This window comes from Oncorhynchus kisutch, linkage group LG13, assembly GCF_002021735.2.
Source record: "Oncorhynchus kisutch isolate 150728-3 linkage group LG13, Okis_V2, whole genome shotgun sequence".
In the NCBI taxonomy this organism is placed as follows: domain Eukaryota; kingdom Metazoa; phylum Chordata; class Actinopteri; order Salmoniformes; family Salmonidae; genus Oncorhynchus; species Oncorhynchus kisutch.
This window is the reverse complement of record NC_034186.2, coordinates 30,543,640-30,561,109: the sequence shown is the minus strand read 5'-3', so window position 1 is coordinate 30,561,109 and position 17,470 is coordinate 30,543,640. Positions and strand designations below refer to the sequence as shown.

Sequence of the window (17,470 nt, the reverse complement as noted above, 5' to 3'; positions counted from 1 at the left end):
ATGATAGCAGTCTCATGTTGGTTGAGTGCACAAGGTAATTTACCATAACAGGTCCAGATCATTTCATTCCCACAATGTAAGCCATTTGCAGATAAGAAATATGTTACATTTCAGCTCAGAGACCAGAAGATCTGAACTAAATTCAACTGCACTGTCAATAAAAACATGTATTTTTGAGAGATCACCAATGTTTATGAATCGAATCATTTACAGTACATGCGAAAATTATGAGATTAAGTGGAAAAATACAGATTGTTTGCAGCTGTAAAAGGGGAAAATATAGTTTAATATAAGTGCTTAACAGATATACGTCATACTCATGTTATGCCTCAGAACATGCAATTGGTGGTTGAAGATTCGTCATCCTGACAGGTCGAGAGTAGCAAATGGGGTCATCAATGGGACAGGCCTCAATCTTGGGTTAAACCAAACCATGCCAATGGCATGGATGTTAAGACCCAGATAATCGTTCATACCGAATTTTGCATATTCCACTTGACGTACTTCCCCCAATACCTGCACACAAAAAAATAAAAGATGCTGCAAACTGGTATTGACAAATGTAGACTAGTTTAAAGTAAAAAGCCTCCGTAGCGAAATGGTTCTGTGATTTAATTTAGCACTCTTACCGAAGGTGAGCCACGAGGATATTCCTGAAAACGGAGCCTATGAGAGACAATGACACTTAACTATCGACGTGCAATAACATTGATACAAAGCAATAGCATTTGCTCACAAGGTAAGAACGGTGTGAGCATGGGAGGCTTAGCTTTCCGGTCTACTTCCCTGCGTTAGTTACCCCGACTTTCTAAATTAAACAGTGCCCATTAGAATACAGTTGTGTGTGGTTGATACAGAAGACATACTTGTTCACAATACGTGGTGAAGTTAGGCCTACTAGCTAGTGAGCGCAAAATGACCTAATTTAGGTCCTTGCCCAAGAATGACACGTTTAACAGCCATAGCTATTCAAGTATGAGGAACAACATGCATGTGCTTCAGAATACAAAAAGTTGGCATATACAATACAAGCCACGATGATAACCTTTCTTTAAGACTCAAGAGGCAAAGGAGACCAATGGAACAGTGGAGGTTGAATTTGTATGGCACGCATTCGCATTGAGTTATGGGAAGTCAGCATCGTCTTCTATGTTTGGCCAAACACGAGTTTGTTTCTCAGGGTACGACCCATTAACCAATGAGAATGTGATAAACTAAAGGCGCTACATGGTCAATCTGTTCTCTGCATTGGCCGTGCAGCATTTGGAGACAATTTATGCTTGATCCAAAAATGTGGTCGGAGGCGCCATTATATTGTGTGACGCAATTGTGGGGCCTCTGGTGACATGCAGAGGCCAAATTGAGCTCCATACCGCATCGAGGGCTCTGTTTAGTTCCGCATTGACCTGATTGGTTGAGGATACGTGGGGGAGGGAGGTCCAATATAAACACAAACTCACTTTCTTCAACAGTTCTGCGCTGATCCGTGAAGTGCAAGAAGTATGAATGCCCGGACAACTGCAGAGGCCGTACCACTCATTGTAAATGATGCATGGCCAATGAATACGTCAGATTGACCATGGAGCGCCTTTATGCCACAATCTTTTTTTAATGAAGGGTGTCAAACACTAAACAGAGGTAAACTCAGGGAGATTTAATATTTTGCATCAATGAACATGAAAATGCGATACAATCGAGTGTTATGATTTCAAGGAAATAAAAAATACATTGTTTTGATTGCTCCTTTGAAGCGAAACAGTGCTGTGGAAATGTATGGCAAGGCCTCAATTCAATATTAATTTACAAAGACATAACATGAAAAAATAATGGCTTTTTTTGTGTGTAAACTCTGTAAATTCTATTATTTTAGAAGACACAGTATTTACCTACTAGATAGAATAGGATGAAAATCCACCTGAATTTTAGTTTTTCACCGCAGGCAATCATCGCATGCGTGTATTCAGCAGGAATGTGCTCTATATCCCTACACATGGTTTCGGTCACAACTCCTTTCCGCTGACCAAAAAGTCAATTCATGTACTGTATAACCTGGCCTTGCTTACTGATAAAAATGTCTTCTGAGGGGTAAATTAACATATCTGACTTTAGCTTACAATATTGCACATAATGGGTTCGCTAAAGAATATCCACAAATATACATAATGATTCATATGCTCAAGTGAAAAAAATCTGTATTTTATTTTAGGTACTTATCCAAACATCTGCTTATTGAGGTTAAAATGATGTTGCACTGAATTGGGAATTAACCATTCTTTTGAAAGCAGACATGAGACTATTATATGCTTTCCTATTGAACAACAATTGGAAAGCACATTTTGCACCCTCAACCAAATTTGGACACAAGCAGCAATCAATAAAACCTACTCTCATTAAAGCTCCTTAACATGTTACCCAATCATCTGAAAAACAAAAAATACATTTGTTCATAAATGCCAAAAGGGAAAATAATCAACATGGAGACAAGTCCTCTTCCTCGACTCCACCTTCTGTCTATCTTGCAAATGCATACTTCTTGGGTTCTTCTGGTCCTCTTGAGCAGATAAACACACACTAGATGGTAAGTTAGTACATTGCGAAAGGCAATGTCGACGAACTTGAGAGGGGACAAATGTAGCAGGGGAAATGGAATGATTCCTGATGTGTTGCCACAGAGTTAATTTCCTCAAATATTTACTATTGCCATAAGGAAAGAGAAAGGAAATAAAAAATAATATATATTCATCATATGTATCTATATATAAACAGCTGTAGCTAGTTGTAGGCAAGCCAAGTTCTCCCCCTTGTGATTCCACCATAAGGCCGTCAAACTCCCAGAGGTACAGCTTTCATTCCTCAGTCACCAGTTTCCCTGAGATATAGAATGCTGTTTTTCAAGGATTGTTCAATCAAAACACCCTCCCCCTCAGGGACCCTCGTGGGATCCTCCTGACAGATTGTGAGAGCTTGTTTGTGTAGCCGAAGGGCATTGGTACTGGTTTTGTTATTATGCTTCTTTTAGTCGTTTAGGGGATGGAGAGGTGGAGGTGGTGTTGGCGAAAACAAGGAGTTTTCTTTTTTACATTGTAGATGTTTCTTCTTAATTTCATTCCATTTTAACTTTGAAAATGCAAAGCTGTGTACATGTTCAATCATCAGTCATTCCAAGGCCTGGATAAGAAGTGGTTTGAAAAAGAGTTCTTATTAAGACTCCGAGATCTGTATCTGTGGCCTCAGTGCCTCTGTGATCCAGTTCTTTTCAGTAGAGGCTCATCGTAGACCCAGCACTCTCCATCCTCATGGAACAACTGCAGGGAGTAAACATGGAGACTTAATCATTGGGGACTACAACACCTCTTTCAAAAATCCAAAAGGTACAGGTTAACATTTACATCTGCAATTCACAAATATTTTGACAAGCAAGCGAGGCACCCTATGAGTTATATACTTTCCATCAACATATTAAACAATCATGACCGTGAACTATTAACCTTGATATGGACTGGTGGCTGTTAATATTGCTGTCAGGGCTCTGGAGATGTGTGATAAGAATAGGCACACTCACCCTAGTTTCCCACTGCATTTCATTCTCCTTCCTCTCCCTGGCCTCCCCCCTCTGCTTCTCCTCCAGCCTGTGCTTCGCTTCCGTTGCTGCATCGATGTCTCTCGACTTCAGGCTGACCGTCACATCCTTCCACAGGCTGAGGGTCAGACACAAAACAGTGACTTAAGGTTTCAGACCAAACAAAATAAATATGTTGTTAAAATCTGATTATTTTGTGCCTGGTTGGATTGATAGCGCCATTAAACTGGATGCCATGACAGGAGCTACTACCCCCACATCCACAGAAAGGGGACTGGACAGAACAAATAAAAAACAGCTACTTATTACTGTAGTTCTGTGGCCATGATAATATGAAGAGAGGCTTCTCACCTGCGGGACTCATACTCCAACTGGTCCTCCAACTTCCTCACCTTCTTCTTGATACAGCCCATTTTCTTCGTGTCAATGAACAAGGAGTTTTCCTGGATTCAAGAAAGACAGTTTCACCTCTATTTTACGAATAAAATATGAACACTTTCTATTTAGATTTTAATATACGAGGTCAACCTTCAGTGTTTCGAGGTCAGGTATAAAATGTAAAAGAACAATCCTTTCCTGAAAATCCCACATTGACAACGAGCAGAGATCACATTTCTAAACTCAACTCACCCCAGATGCCCACTTAGCGTGCATAACTCCATTCCACTCTCCTTCAATGGAGCAGAATGACTTCTTGTCATTGGGAGGACTGCAAACAAACACATTTGTAATATATAATACAACATTTTGAGAACCAGTTTTGGCTTGTGGGTGCTACTTTCAAAACTATTGGCTGAAATGATACAAAACCTTTAGAACACATCTAACATCACAACAAAAACTGATTTCTATATACTGCTGTGAGCACAGTAAATAAAGCAAGAACAGGCTAACATGCTGACTAGATCGGGTGTGCACGTGCATCCGCATGTTGATTTTGTCCATCCAGACCAGACGCGATCAAGACACACAGGTTGAAATATCAAAACTAACTCAGAAACAACTATATTAATTTGGGGACAGGTTGAAAAACATTAAACATTTATGGCAATTTAGCTAGTTCTAGGATAAACACTAGGTTGTTATTTTACCTGAAATGCACAAGGTTCTCTAATCCGACAATTAATCTACAGATTAAATGGTAACCGGAGTTAGTTTCTAGTAATCTCTCCTCCTTCAGTCTTCTATTTTGGACTTTATATGGCAGTTGGCAACCAACTTTAAGGTGCATTACCACCAATTTAGCTGGAGTGTGGACCTCAGTTCATGTTCATACCCACGTGGGTATATGCTCCTAAAAACCAATGAGGAGATGGGAGAGACGGGACTTGCAGTGAGTCAAGCATCACAAATAGAACCTGGTTCTATTTTAGTGCCTGGCTACACAGATGCTCGTTGACACTCGCGAGCATTTTGAAAGCAATGATTGAATAACATGTATGTGTACATTTATTTTGTAACGCGAGCGGTGGGGTCAGCATGTAACACTACATGCATGATTAAAAATAGGAAAATCCCCTTACAAGATCTCAGCGGTGATCCTGTGCTTCTTGCCACCGTAGAAAGGCTTAGTGTGAAACACGATGCTGGCACTGTAGCCCGTTTTGGAGCAGTTGATGTTACACTCTCCACCCAACTCCACCCATGGGACAGTCAGGATCGACCTGAAGAGAGAAGGAGCACCCATTACATGTCAGGGAATACTGATAACATATTATACCCATTTATACACACAAACTTTACATACAGTAAATCATGTGCGCTGTACTGGTGTTAACTTATTTTGAATTGAACTGGGGCTTTTATTTCCAGAACAACAAACGTGAGACAGTGTGACTAAGTGCGTTTGTGTTATTCACGTTTAAAGCATGAGCCTACCTGCCATAGCCATTGGGGAAGGTGAGTATGTAGTGCTCGTCATGTTCCAGACAGGACACACAGCCTATAGGAGAGAGAGAGCGAAGCACACATATCAGAACCCACAGAAGACCATAAGTTTTTTTTGAGTGTGTGAGGACACACATTTATGGACTACGTAAGTGCTTGAAGAGATTTCTTACCCTGGCCAATATTGTGGACTCCAATTGACATTCCTAAGAACTTTGACTTGGTCCAAATGTGGGCGTTGAACTGAATCTTTTTGCTCAGACACTCTGCGTAGAATGCAGAAACTACAAGGAAGAGGAAAGGCAACAGTAATGTTAACTCCATGGCTCTGGTTCTCTGTCAGCTGTCTGTAATGTTGACTGGGTGGGGAGACTCACTGGGGGGGTGATGAGAGACCTGCTCTGCTACAAAAGACACACTGTTGGCTGAAGACCATGGCACTGGACCCTCTGATGATGGCTCCTGAGGTGTTGGTGGTTAGCATTGATTTATTAGTAAATAATTGATAAAAAAAAAAGAACTTGCCTCAATATTACAAAACTTAACATTGATTACAGTTTTACTTAAAAATCAAAATCATATGAATATAAATTGTCAGTCTTTACTGTGGGACAATGGGCTCTGTCTATGCTCACCACTGCAGTGGGCTCCTCACTCTCTGAAGGCAGGTCCCAGTGGCAGAAGAAAACCTCTCCCAGGATGGGGTTGTAAGGCTTCTTGGCCACTGAGCTTTTCCTCCCTGCGTGGAAGGCTGACATGTACCATTTTACCATCTGCACCATGCGCTCTTTGGGTTCCAGTTGATCCGCGATACTGGGGATGAGAACATCAGCCGTCACACCACTGGATCAAAGGTTATGACCCCAACTAAGCAAAGATCTGTTCATAATGCCATGGGATGGGATTCTGAAACAAAATGTTTTCCTTATTTTTGGAAACTGTTGGAGAGAATTTGAAGTGACGTACCTGACAAACAAATCCGGATGTGCAAAGAAGTCAGCATACATCTCCAGCAAAGACCTCCTCTCCAAGATAAATGTGGGGAGGACCACCTGAGGAGAGAGAAGAGAGGGAAAGATAAAGAAACAGTTAGCAAGAGAGAAAGAGACAGTGGCAAGAAGGACAGACAGACACACAGAGCTCTTACCTTGGTGAGGTCCATGCCTAGTCGCACCTGGGACAGCAGGTGCATGATGACACTCTTGTGCTCCTCCACAGACTCCCCCTGATCCTCCGCCTCATCATCATGGCTGTCAAATTGATCTGACCAGAGCAGACAGCAAACAGTTAAAAACACCTACACCACTGATACAGGACAGCCTGACATCCTCTTTTCGGTTACTAAAGAAAACATCAGCCACAAAGGGAACATAATGTGTGATGTTACATAAAAATAAATTCAGCTCCAAAAGTATTGGGACAGTGACAATTGTGTTGTTTTGGCTCTGTACTCCAGCACTTTGGATTTGAAATGATACAATGACTATGATGTTAAAGTGCAGATATTTTCATCCATATTGGGTGAACCGTTTTGAAATTACAACACTTTTTGTACATAGCCTATCCATTTTAGGGGACCGAAAGTATTTGAACAAATGTGTATTGAAGTAGTCACAAGTTAGTATTTGGTCCCATATTCTTAGCATGAAATGATTACATCAAGCTTGTGACTCTGCAAATCTGTTGGATGCATTTGCTGTTAGTTTTGGTTGCGTTTCGGATTATTTTGTGCCCAATAGAAATTAATGGTAAATAATGTATGGTGTCATTTTGGAGTGAATTTTATTGTAAATAAGAATAGAATGTTTCTAAACCCTTGTACATTAATATGGATGCTACCATGATTACAGATAGTCCTGAATTAATTGTGAATAATGATGAGTGCGAAAGTTAGACGCACAAACATCATACCCCCAAGATATACTAACCTCTCACCATTACAATAACATGTCACTGTCCCAATACTTTTGGGTCTCACTGTAGGTTATTGTTGGAGGTAGACAGGTGTGAGGATAAGTAGGGCAATGTGCATGTGTGTGTGTCACCTGCGTCAGTGGTGCCATTAGACATGGAGGAGTCGAGGGACTCGTTAGTGTTTGGTCGTTTCAGCACTGTTCCATCATCGCTGTGAGGCAAAGCAGCAGAAGGCCTAGAGGGACTGACAGAGAGAAGGGTGGAGGGAGAGATGAAGGTGGAGGGATGCACAGAAAGAAATAACTGATTATGGCATATATTTCCTATTAGGTAAAGGCACAGGATTAAAACACACCTCCAGCAAAACACAATCAGCTTATGACAAGTTGCATTTTCCCATACCTAGGGTTGTTCCGTATTACCGCCACACCGGCAGTCATGAGTCATGACTGCAGTAAAATTCCACGTGACCGTACGGTAATGTCCTCTTATGTACTCTGGACATGCATTGGTAGTACCCAACTTGCTAACTACCATCAGGTCCTACTGGCCTGGTACTCAGGGCTCTATTGCCCCTCTAACCACTCTGACATCAATGCAAATGAAAATCACATCAAACACTTATCAAAACAGGATGTGCTTTTAAAATTTGAAGAAGTTCAACAACAGGTTGAAACTGAGTGGAAAACATGGTCGTTGTGGATGTTGTTTCAAAGCCTAACAACATAATAGACAGTGCTTTCTTAGGTGATAATTAATTCAAACACTATATATGTGATCAAGGAAAAAATTCAAATGAAAATAATAATTTTCCGTGATGCAATAAATAGCCTACCGCATATTACGCACTGCAACATTTAAAAAAAATAAAGATTGAATGTGTGTCTGGTACATTATTGGTCTATCCTACACTCCAAAATTAGACACATTTTAGTCATTGCCTTTGAGTGTGGACTGCATTATTATGCATACTGGATGGACTGGTTACCTTATGCTCTGCTCCAAACTTTCTATTACCGATGTTCCCTAAAAGATTTCACTTGGTTTCCCAAATGAAGCACTGGCTAGCTGCAGGAACATGGTTGGAGAGCGCATGGCATACAGAGTACTGGCTAGCTGCAGGAACATGGTTGGAGAGCCCATGGCATACAGAGTACTGGCTAGCTGCAGGAACATGGTTGGCGAGCCCATGGCATACAGAGTACTGGCTAGCTGCAGGAACATGGTTGGCGAGCCCATGGCATACATAGTACTGGCTAGCTGCAGGAACCTCTATCAAAAACCTCAAGCTATCAGGTGAATTTACACCGATTTCAAATCACTTGTTTTAGGCCAATAGTGTCATAATAGTGCCTGCGGTCAGACAGTCTTTTTTTTATGCTCTGCTCCAAACTTTCTATTACCGATGTTCCCTAAAAGATTTCACTTGGTTTCCCAAATGAAGCACTGGCTAGCTGCAGGAACATGGTTGGAGAGCGCATGGCATACAGAGTACTGGGTAGCTGCAGGAACATGGTTGGAGAGCCCATGGCATACAGAGTACTGGGTAGCTGCAGGAACATGGTTGGAGAGCCCATGGCATACAGAGTACTGGGTAGCTGCAGGAACATGGTTGGAGAGCCCATGGCATACAGAGTACTGGGTAGCTGCAGGAACATGGTTGGAGAGCGCATGGCATACAGAGTACTGGGTAGCTGCAGGAACATGGTTGGAGAGCCCATGGCATACAGAGTACTGGGTAGCTGCAGGAACATGGTTGGAGAGCGCATGGCATACAGAGTACTGGGTAGCTGCAGGAACATGGTTGGAGAGCCCATGGCATACAGAGTACTGGGTAGCTGCAGGAACATGGTTGGAGAGCCCATGGCATACAGAGTACTGGGTAGCTGCAGGAACATGGTTGGAGATCCCATGGCATACAGAGTACTGGGTAGCTGCAGGAACTTGGTTGGAGATCCCATGGCATACAGAGTACTGGGTAGCTGCAGGAACATGGTTGGAGAGCCCATGGCATACAGAGTACTGGGTAGCTGCAGGAACATGGTTGGAGAGCCCATGGCATACAGAGTACTGGGTAGCTGCAGGAACATGGTTGGAGAGCCCATGGCATACAGAGTACTGGGTAGCTGCAGGAACATGGTTGGAGAGCCCATGGCATACAGAGTACTGGCTAGCTGCAGGAACATGGTTGGAGAGCCCATGGCATACAGAGTACTGGGTAGCTGCAGGAACATGGTTGGAGAGCCCATGGCATACAGAGTACTGGGTAGCTGCAGGAACATGGTTGGAGAGCCCATGGCATACAGAGTACTGGGTAGCTGCAGGAACATGGTTGGAGAGCGCATGGCATACAGAGTACTGGGTAGCTGCAGGAACATGGTTGGAGAGCCCATGGCATACAGAGTACTGGGTAGCTGCAGGAACATGGTTGGAGAGCCCATGGCATACAGAGTACTGGGTAGCTGCAGGAACATGGTTGGAGATCCCATGGCATACAGAGTACTGGGTAGCTGCAGGAACTTGGTTGGAGATCCCATGGCATACAGAGTACTGGGTAGCTGCAGGAACATGGTTGGAGAGCCCATGGCATACAGAGTACTGGGTAGCTGCAGGAACATGGTTGGAGAGCCCATGGCATACAGAGTACTGGGTAGCTGCAGGAACATGGTTGGAGAGCCCATGGCATACAGAGTACTGGGTAGCTGCAGGAACATGGTTGGAGAGCCCATGGCATACAGAGTACTGGCTAGCTGCAGGAACATGGTTGGAGAGCCCATGGCATACAGAGTACTGGCTAGCTGCAGGAACATGGTTGGAGAGCCCATGGCATACAGAGTACTGGGTAGCTGCAGGAACATGGTTGGAGAGCCCATGGCATACAGAGTACTGGGTAGCTGCAGGAACATGGTTGGAGAGCCCATGGCATACAGAGTACTGGCTAGCTGCAGGAACATGGTTGGAGAGCCCATGGCATACAGAGTACTGGCTAGCTGCAGGAACATGGTTGGAGAGCCCATGGCATACAGAGTACTGGGTAGCTGCAGGAACATGGTTGGAGAGCCCATGGCATACAGAGTTTGGGTGGAATATCACCTGTCGTGCAGCAAGAGGCTGCATGCTCCTCAAACAGTGGTTGATGTGTACAGTGAAATAACTGGAGTAGCCTACCCTGCATGATTGAAAAACTAACCTCCTATTTGAGTGCATACGGATGCCTTTTTGCCTGTGCCCGTTCCTGCCCATTGGATAATGGGCCATTCTAAATCTAAACAAATTTTACATATTAGTAAAGACAAGAGAATAGTCTGAGGTGTGAAAATATGACCACTTGATGAGAGAACAGTGTGTGCAGCCTGAGGGAAGGAACAGAGCTCAAACTTCTACACTCTACATAGCGATTTTATTCCGCTAGGTGCAATTATATTATTTTTACTATAAAATCATATAATATAAAATAATGGCACGGGACTTAGGCATATCTTGTCAGCTAAATGAACAAGCCTACAGCCTATGGCATGGCCACAGCCAGATAACATACAGTCGGCCAACTCATATTCTGTTCTTCTGAAATACATTTTCTTCATTTCATAAGGTTTTTTGACCTGCTTGAAATAAATAATGGATTTATTGTGATGGTATATATTCAATTGATTTATTAGAATGTTTATATGTGGATGTTCCAAAGGCGCGCATCAGCAGCTTGTATGCATGGAGGCCTGGAGCTGCTAAACGTGTATATGTTAAAGCCATTTAACGTGAGACCGGCAGTCTTTTGCATGACAATACCGGCTGACAAAATTGAATGACCGCCACAGCCCTACCCATCAAGTATTTAACATGGGGTTGAATCAGACCAGTTTCAGGAAATTGCCATTTGTACACAAGCACAACTCACAAATGTACAATGACAACAAAGGATCAATAAAATCATGAAATAGAGTGCCAGGATGTGGTCAGGTGGACCATTTCCATCACCGTCCTTCGTCCCTGTAATTCCCAGTAAACTGCTGTGTGAATGGATAAAGAGAGTAAGTACTCACTCTAGGAAGTGTTTGGGAGACGTGCTGTTCTGGGAGAACTCGTCAGCGTCATAGAACTCGTCTTCACTGCTAGAGTAAGAGAAGTCAGGGACCGAGTGGGAGGTGATGGTCATGTGACTGGGCGAGGCAACGCTGCTGCTGGGCGCCGAGGGGCCACTCCCTGAAACACAGAGAGATAGAGAAAACAGGGTGGGGGTGAGCAGGAGGTCCCAGCTGAGATGGGCCTAAACCATGTATAGCAAAAATTGCTATTTTTGTTTACTGCTTTGAACTAAAATCATACAGAGGCTCTATGCAGCTTTTTTCCGCTCAGTGATCATATGGACACAATCTTTCTGTTCCCATATTGTTAGAGAACCATGAGAAGTTTATTCCTTGCATAATCTCCCCTGCAGTGCAATGTGTGCTCCTAGGATTCTTCCTTAGTGCACAGCTCAGCTTTTATTCAGCAGCATCAGCAGGATTGAAAACAGGCAGGACCCACCAAGCAATAGGAATAATGACATTTGGAGAAAGTACCTAAGGTGCTCTCCTTGCTTCACATACACCACAGACATTCTAGCAGTAAAACAAAACTTCCTGTTGCTAACAGCGGTTTCTAGCAAGAGACACAAACCTAATGAAAACCCATTTTGAAAAATACAATTGAGTACATTTTAAAAAGTCAATAGTGTTTTATATGTGTGGTGATTATAACGTGACATCCCCACTGAGTGGATACTCAAGCCCTAAATGCTCTAGGTGACAGAGTGAAATGTTTGTCCGAGTACAGCTGCTAGCTACAGTGCCTAGTGCCTTCAGAAAATACTCACACCTCTTGACTTTTTAAACAATTTGTTCTGTTACAGCCTGAATTTAAAATGGATTAAATTAAGATTTTTTTTGGTCACTTGTCTACACACAAGACCCCATAATGTCAGTGAAAATATGTTTTAATTTCTATTTATTTATTAATTAAATATGAAAAGCTGAAATGTCTTGTGTCAATAAGTATTCAACCACTTTCTTATGGCAAGTCTAAATAAGTACAGGAGTAAACATTTGCTGAACAAGTCACATAATTAAGCTCCAAGGACTCACTCTGTGTGCAATAATAGTTTAACATGATTTTCTAAATGACTACCTCACCTCTGTACCCTACACATATAAGGTCCCTCAGTCAAACAGAATTTCAAACAGATTCAACCATTCGACCAGGGAGATGGGTGAAAAAATAAAAAAAGGGCAGACATTGAATATCCCTTTGAGAGGAAGGAAACCGCTCAGGGATTTCACCACGACTCCAATTGTGACTTGAAAACAGTTGAATGGCTGTGATAGGAGAAAACTGAGGATGGATCAACAGCACTGTAATTACTCCATAACCAAATTGACATAGTAAAAAGGAGGAAGCTTGTACAGAATAAAAAATATTCCAAAACATGCATCCTGTTTGCAGCAAGGCACAAAAGTAATACTGTAAACAATGTGACCAAGCAATTCCCTTTTTGTCCTGAATACAAAGTGTTGTTTGGGCCAAAACCAATACATATTACTGAGTACCACTCTCCATATTTTCAAGCATAGTAGTGGCTGCATCGTGTTATGGGTATGCTTGTAATCTAATCATTAAGGACTGGGGAGACTTTCAGAATAAAATAAATAAGTGGAACGGAGCTGAGTAGAGGCAAAATCCTAAAGGAAAACCTGGTTCAGTCTGCTTTCCATCAGACACTGGGATATGAATTCACCTTTCAGCAAGACAATAACCTAAAACACACAGCCAAATCTACACTTACCAAGAAGACTGAATGTTCAGTTTTGACTTATCTGCTTGAAAATCTATGGCAAGACTTGAAAATGGCTGTCTTGCAATGACCAACAACCAACTTGACAGAGCATTAATAATTCTGAAAATAATAAAATGGGCAAATATTACACAATCCAGGTGTGCAAAGCTCTTCGAGACTTAACCAGAAAGACTCACAGCTGTAATCACTGCCAAATGTGATTTTAACATGTATTGACTAAGGGATGTGAATAATTTCTGTATTTTATTTTCAGTAAATGAAAAAAATAAAAAGCATGTTTTCCCTTTGTCATTATCGGGTTGTGTGTGTAGATGGATGCGGGGGGAAAAAGTAATCGATTTTAAATTCGCCCTCCCGGGTGGCGCAGTGGTCTAAGGCCCTGCATCGCAGTGCTAGCTGTTGCCACCAGAGATTCTGGGTTCGAGCCAAGGCTCTGTCGCAGCTGGCTGCGACCGGGAGGCCCATGGGGCGGCGCCGGGTTAGGGAGGGTTTGCCCGGGCAGGGATATCCTTGTCTCATCGCGCACTAGCGACTCCTGTGTCGGGCCAGGTGCAGTGCACGCTGACCAGGTTGCCAGGTGTACGGTATTTCCTCCAACACATTGGTGCGGCTGGCTTCCGGGTTGGATGTGCATTGTGTCAAGAAGCAGTGCGGCTTGGTTGGGTTGTGTTTCAGAGGACGCATGGCTCTCGACCTTCGCCTCTCCCGAGTCCGTACAGGTGTTGCAGCGATGAGACAAGACTGTAACTACTACCAATTGGATACCACGAAATTGGGGAGAAAAAAAGGGGTAACATTATTTAAAATAATAATTTTTAAAAAAAATACCTAAATGTGGAATAAGTCAAGGGGCATGAACTGTAAGTGTGGGTAACCTGACCACTAGAGTGTGATGACCTCTGACCTGTGCTGTTGGGGGTCGGAGTCTGCAGGCTGCCCATCACCGTGACAACAGGCCCCACTGATAGAGTGGATGGCCGCTGTTCTCCTTTACACATCTTGGAGCCATCTACAGAAACGAGACAAGAAAAAGGAGAAGGCTCTGGCATGAGAACACTGCTTTATAATGCAACAGACTATGTCATTACAGAACTGAGAGCAAGCTTTACATTATTATTTTTTTAAACCTGCAAAGCAGTCATAGGTATCCATTAAACTCTGACTGTTAAAATGTTAAACTTTGCTGACACGGGGTCTCGACCTTGGGATTGGATTTGTGTCCAATTTCAGAGAAAGCTTAATTTAGATTGCCCTACATTGGGAAGTGGACGTGCTGAAAAATAGGGATTCAAGCACACCAGGGGGCACTATAGATTTGTGTTTCAGGAAATAAACATTTATAAAAAGTACAAAAATCTGAAATTATTAAATCCAATGCTAATCTATATCCATGAAATCAAATAGTCAATTTTGTATACAATATCCGTATGTGGACTCAAATTTATATTTTTATTCTGAGGAGCTACTCTTCCTGATAGGATTGTAGATTAGATTGTGTGTATGGCTCTCTGTATACTGTACCTGTGGGGAGGGTGGTCTGTGTTGGCATGGCTACGTTGACTAAAGAAGTGTCCTGAGGCTGAAATATCCCATCCACTGGGTTAATGGTGCTCTGTACAGGGCAAGACAAAATGGTGCCAGTCTTAAAACATAATAGGTAGTTCGGTACATCTGCAACGCACATTGCTCTAAACCAGCAGTAGCACTTAACGCACCAATACGGAGCAGACTATAAGGACAAAATAAATACACACTGCCAATGACTAGAAAGATCAATTACCTTTCACTCTGCTTCCGGTAAATATTGGAAAATTTAGTTCTACCTAATAAATATCTAACTACGTACAGTGCCATTCGGAATTATTGGGATAGTTAAACGTGTTGTTGTTTTGGCTCTGTACTCAAGCTCTTTGGATTTGTAATTATACAATTACTATGAGGTTAAAGTGCAAATTGTCAGATTTAATTTGAGGGTATTTTCATCCATATAGGGTAAATCGTTTGGAAATTACGGCACTTTTTGTACATGGGCCACTCAAGGACATTCAGAGACTGGTCCCGAAGCCACTCCTGCGTTGTCGTGGCTGTCTGCTTAGGGTCGTTGTCCTGTTGGAAGGTGAACCTTCGCCCGAGTCTGAGGTCCTGAGTGTTCTGAAGCAGGTTTTCAAGGATCGCTCTGTAATTTGCTCCATTCATCTTTTCCTCGATCCTGACTAGTCTCCCAGTCCCTGGCACTGAAAAACATCCCTACAGCATGATGCTGCCACCATGCTTCCAAACTCCAAGCGGGCTGTCATATGCCTTATACTGAGGAATGGCTTCAGGCTGGTCACTCTACTATAAAGGCCTGATTGGTGGAGTGCTGCAGAGATGGTTGTCCTTCTGGAAGGTTCTCCCATCTCCACAGACGAACTATGGAGCTCTGTCAGAGTGACCATCCGATTCTTGGTAACCTCCCTGGGAAGGTGTCTGAATACTTTCCAAATGCACTGTAAGTGAATTTGTTTCAATATCTTTAATCCCCTAAAAATGGGGCGAACTATGTACAAAAGTGCTGTAATAAACAGTTCACACCATATGGATGAAAATACCCTCAAATTAAAGCTGACATTCTGCACTTTAACCTAATTTCAAATCCAGAGTGCTGGAGTACAGAGCCAAAACAACAACTAGAGGGCACTGTATATCACAACACTTACAGTAAAACCTAATATGATCAAACATATTTTCCACCCTGCTAAATTTAGGACAAAAAAGTTACAAAAGTGATGGCATAACTTCTCCCTTATTAAAGTTCTTGAGATTTGAAACCCACAGATTTTAATCCTAGGTATATTTAACTGTGGTCTAGCCTTATCAATTTATCTTAAACATGTGTACACACATTATACAAAGTGTACTGCTGCCATAGCTTTATGGGTCAGTGATACCTTTGACCCTGTGCCTCTAACTCTGTCAACAGCAAAAGGCAGAACAAGAGGAGGTCAGAAATCATCAAGTCCTACACAATCTCAGAACACAACAGTGAGCAGCATACTGAGGTATGACAGAGAATGAAGGAGAGTGGTCTGAAAATAAGTTGGGCACCATGCAGAATGGAAGATTTCACACTACTCTACTGAGCAGACAGAAGTCACTACGTCAACTAAGGATCTTTACAGTCAGGAAAGTGGAAATATAAAAAATATATTTTTTAAATCAAGGAAATGAAGGCATGCAGTGAAGTTCAGTCCTCTCTCTGCCCTTTAGAACAGGAGTCGGAGTGAAATTTGGGAGATCTCTCTCATTTTCCATTCACTCCACCCTCCCCCTGTCCACGTGCTTTCTGGAAAGTAAGGCAGCCACTCCTAATTATAGCCAATTACAGAAACATTGCTGCACCGTGGTGGAACCAGTGTGGCCTCGCTAGTTAGAGATGAAACCAACAGTAAAGGATGCCTCGAGTGCAGGCTGAGGGAAGGGGTTAGAGCTAGAGTGTGCTTAAGGCATGGTTAGAAGAGGGTCTATATATGTAAGGCTAATGGCCAGAGAGATTACGGTCAGAAGACTGGCCTGGCAGGCTGATTCTATGGGATTCCGACTTAAAAACATCTATGGGAAGCCAGTAAACAGCCTTTGACTGGTTGACATCTATTAGTCCTTGACGGTTCAATAGGCATGCACAGTAAGTAAAAATCGATGGCGATTTGGGGGAGGGTATAAGCACACTCACACACACTCCTACAAACGTGTCATAAAAGAAGCAGAATGATGTGTCTAAAAGGAGTAGTAAAGTTTCTCACTATTATCAGCAACAAAAAATAAAATGATTTCAGCTGAGAAAGGGGATAGTGGCGTGGCAAAGAAAGAGCAATATACGAGATGAAGCTATTTTTCTAAACAAATGGCATGCACTTTTACAGATCTGATTCGTCTTTTTTTCTATCGTTTAGCGTGAATTAATCGGAAAAGGATAGAGGTTTGGTTGATTTCGATATTTCTAATGGACAGAGAACGTCAGAACTTACTATCAGTCCGTATGCGTGTTGCTGTTCGTTACTTTGATCCTTAAAATTTTGAGAAGAAAACGTTACTTGAGGAATGTTCAACTGTTTGTATGTAATGATGATATGAGCTTGTTAAGCAGCCATCAAGTTATTTAGAAAGTGCATTTGTAATGGTAACATCATTATGAGCTCTAAGATTATCGAGCGTATGTGAGAATCACCTCTCCAAAATGTCAAAATGGAACCTAATGGAATGAAGCAAACTGCCCACAA

The 17,470-nt window shown here is 42.4% G+C and overlaps 1 protein-coding gene across 5 annotated transcripts in view; it reads right to left on the bottom strand.

Moving 5' to 3' along the window:
- Positions 1–1,586: 1,586 nt before the first annotated feature.
- Positions 1,587–17,470, bottom strand: part of osbpl9 (oxysterol binding protein-like 9) — a 48,078-nt gene continuing 32,194 nt past the window's right edge. For 3 of the 5 annotated variants that reach the window (XM_020499139.2, XM_020499141.2, XM_031785990.1), the window contains 16 exons: positions 17,219–17,257; positions 14,733–14,823; positions 14,116–14,220; positions 11,422–11,581; positions 7,513–7,625; positions 6,615–6,730; positions 6,434–6,519; positions 6,103–6,280; positions 5,845–5,929; positions 5,641–5,751; positions 5,459–5,522; positions 5,104–5,244; positions 4,211–4,289; positions 3,932–4,023; positions 3,563–3,698; positions 1,587–3,305 (listed from right to left, as the gene is read on the bottom strand). In XM_020499139.2, the coding sequence (XP_020354728.1) occupies positions 3,231–3,305; positions 3,563–3,698; positions 3,932–4,023; positions 4,211–4,289; positions 5,104–5,244; positions 5,459–5,522; positions 5,641–5,751; positions 5,845–5,929; positions 6,103–6,280; positions 6,434–6,519; positions 6,615–6,730; positions 7,513–7,625; positions 11,422–11,581; positions 14,116–14,220; positions 14,733–14,823; positions 17,219–17,257 (1,671 nt within the window). In that variant the 3' untranslated portion in view covers positions 1,587–3,230. The remainder of the gene's footprint in view (positions 3,306–3,562; positions 3,699–3,931; positions 4,024–4,210; positions 4,290–5,103; positions 5,245–5,458; positions 5,523–5,640; positions 5,752–5,844; positions 5,930–6,102; positions 6,281–6,433; positions 6,520–6,614; positions 6,731–7,512; positions 7,626–11,421; positions 11,582–14,115; positions 14,221–14,732; positions 14,824–17,218; positions 17,258–17,470) is intronic. The other 2 variants (XM_020499140.2, XM_031785992.1) reach the window with 1 other exon arrangement.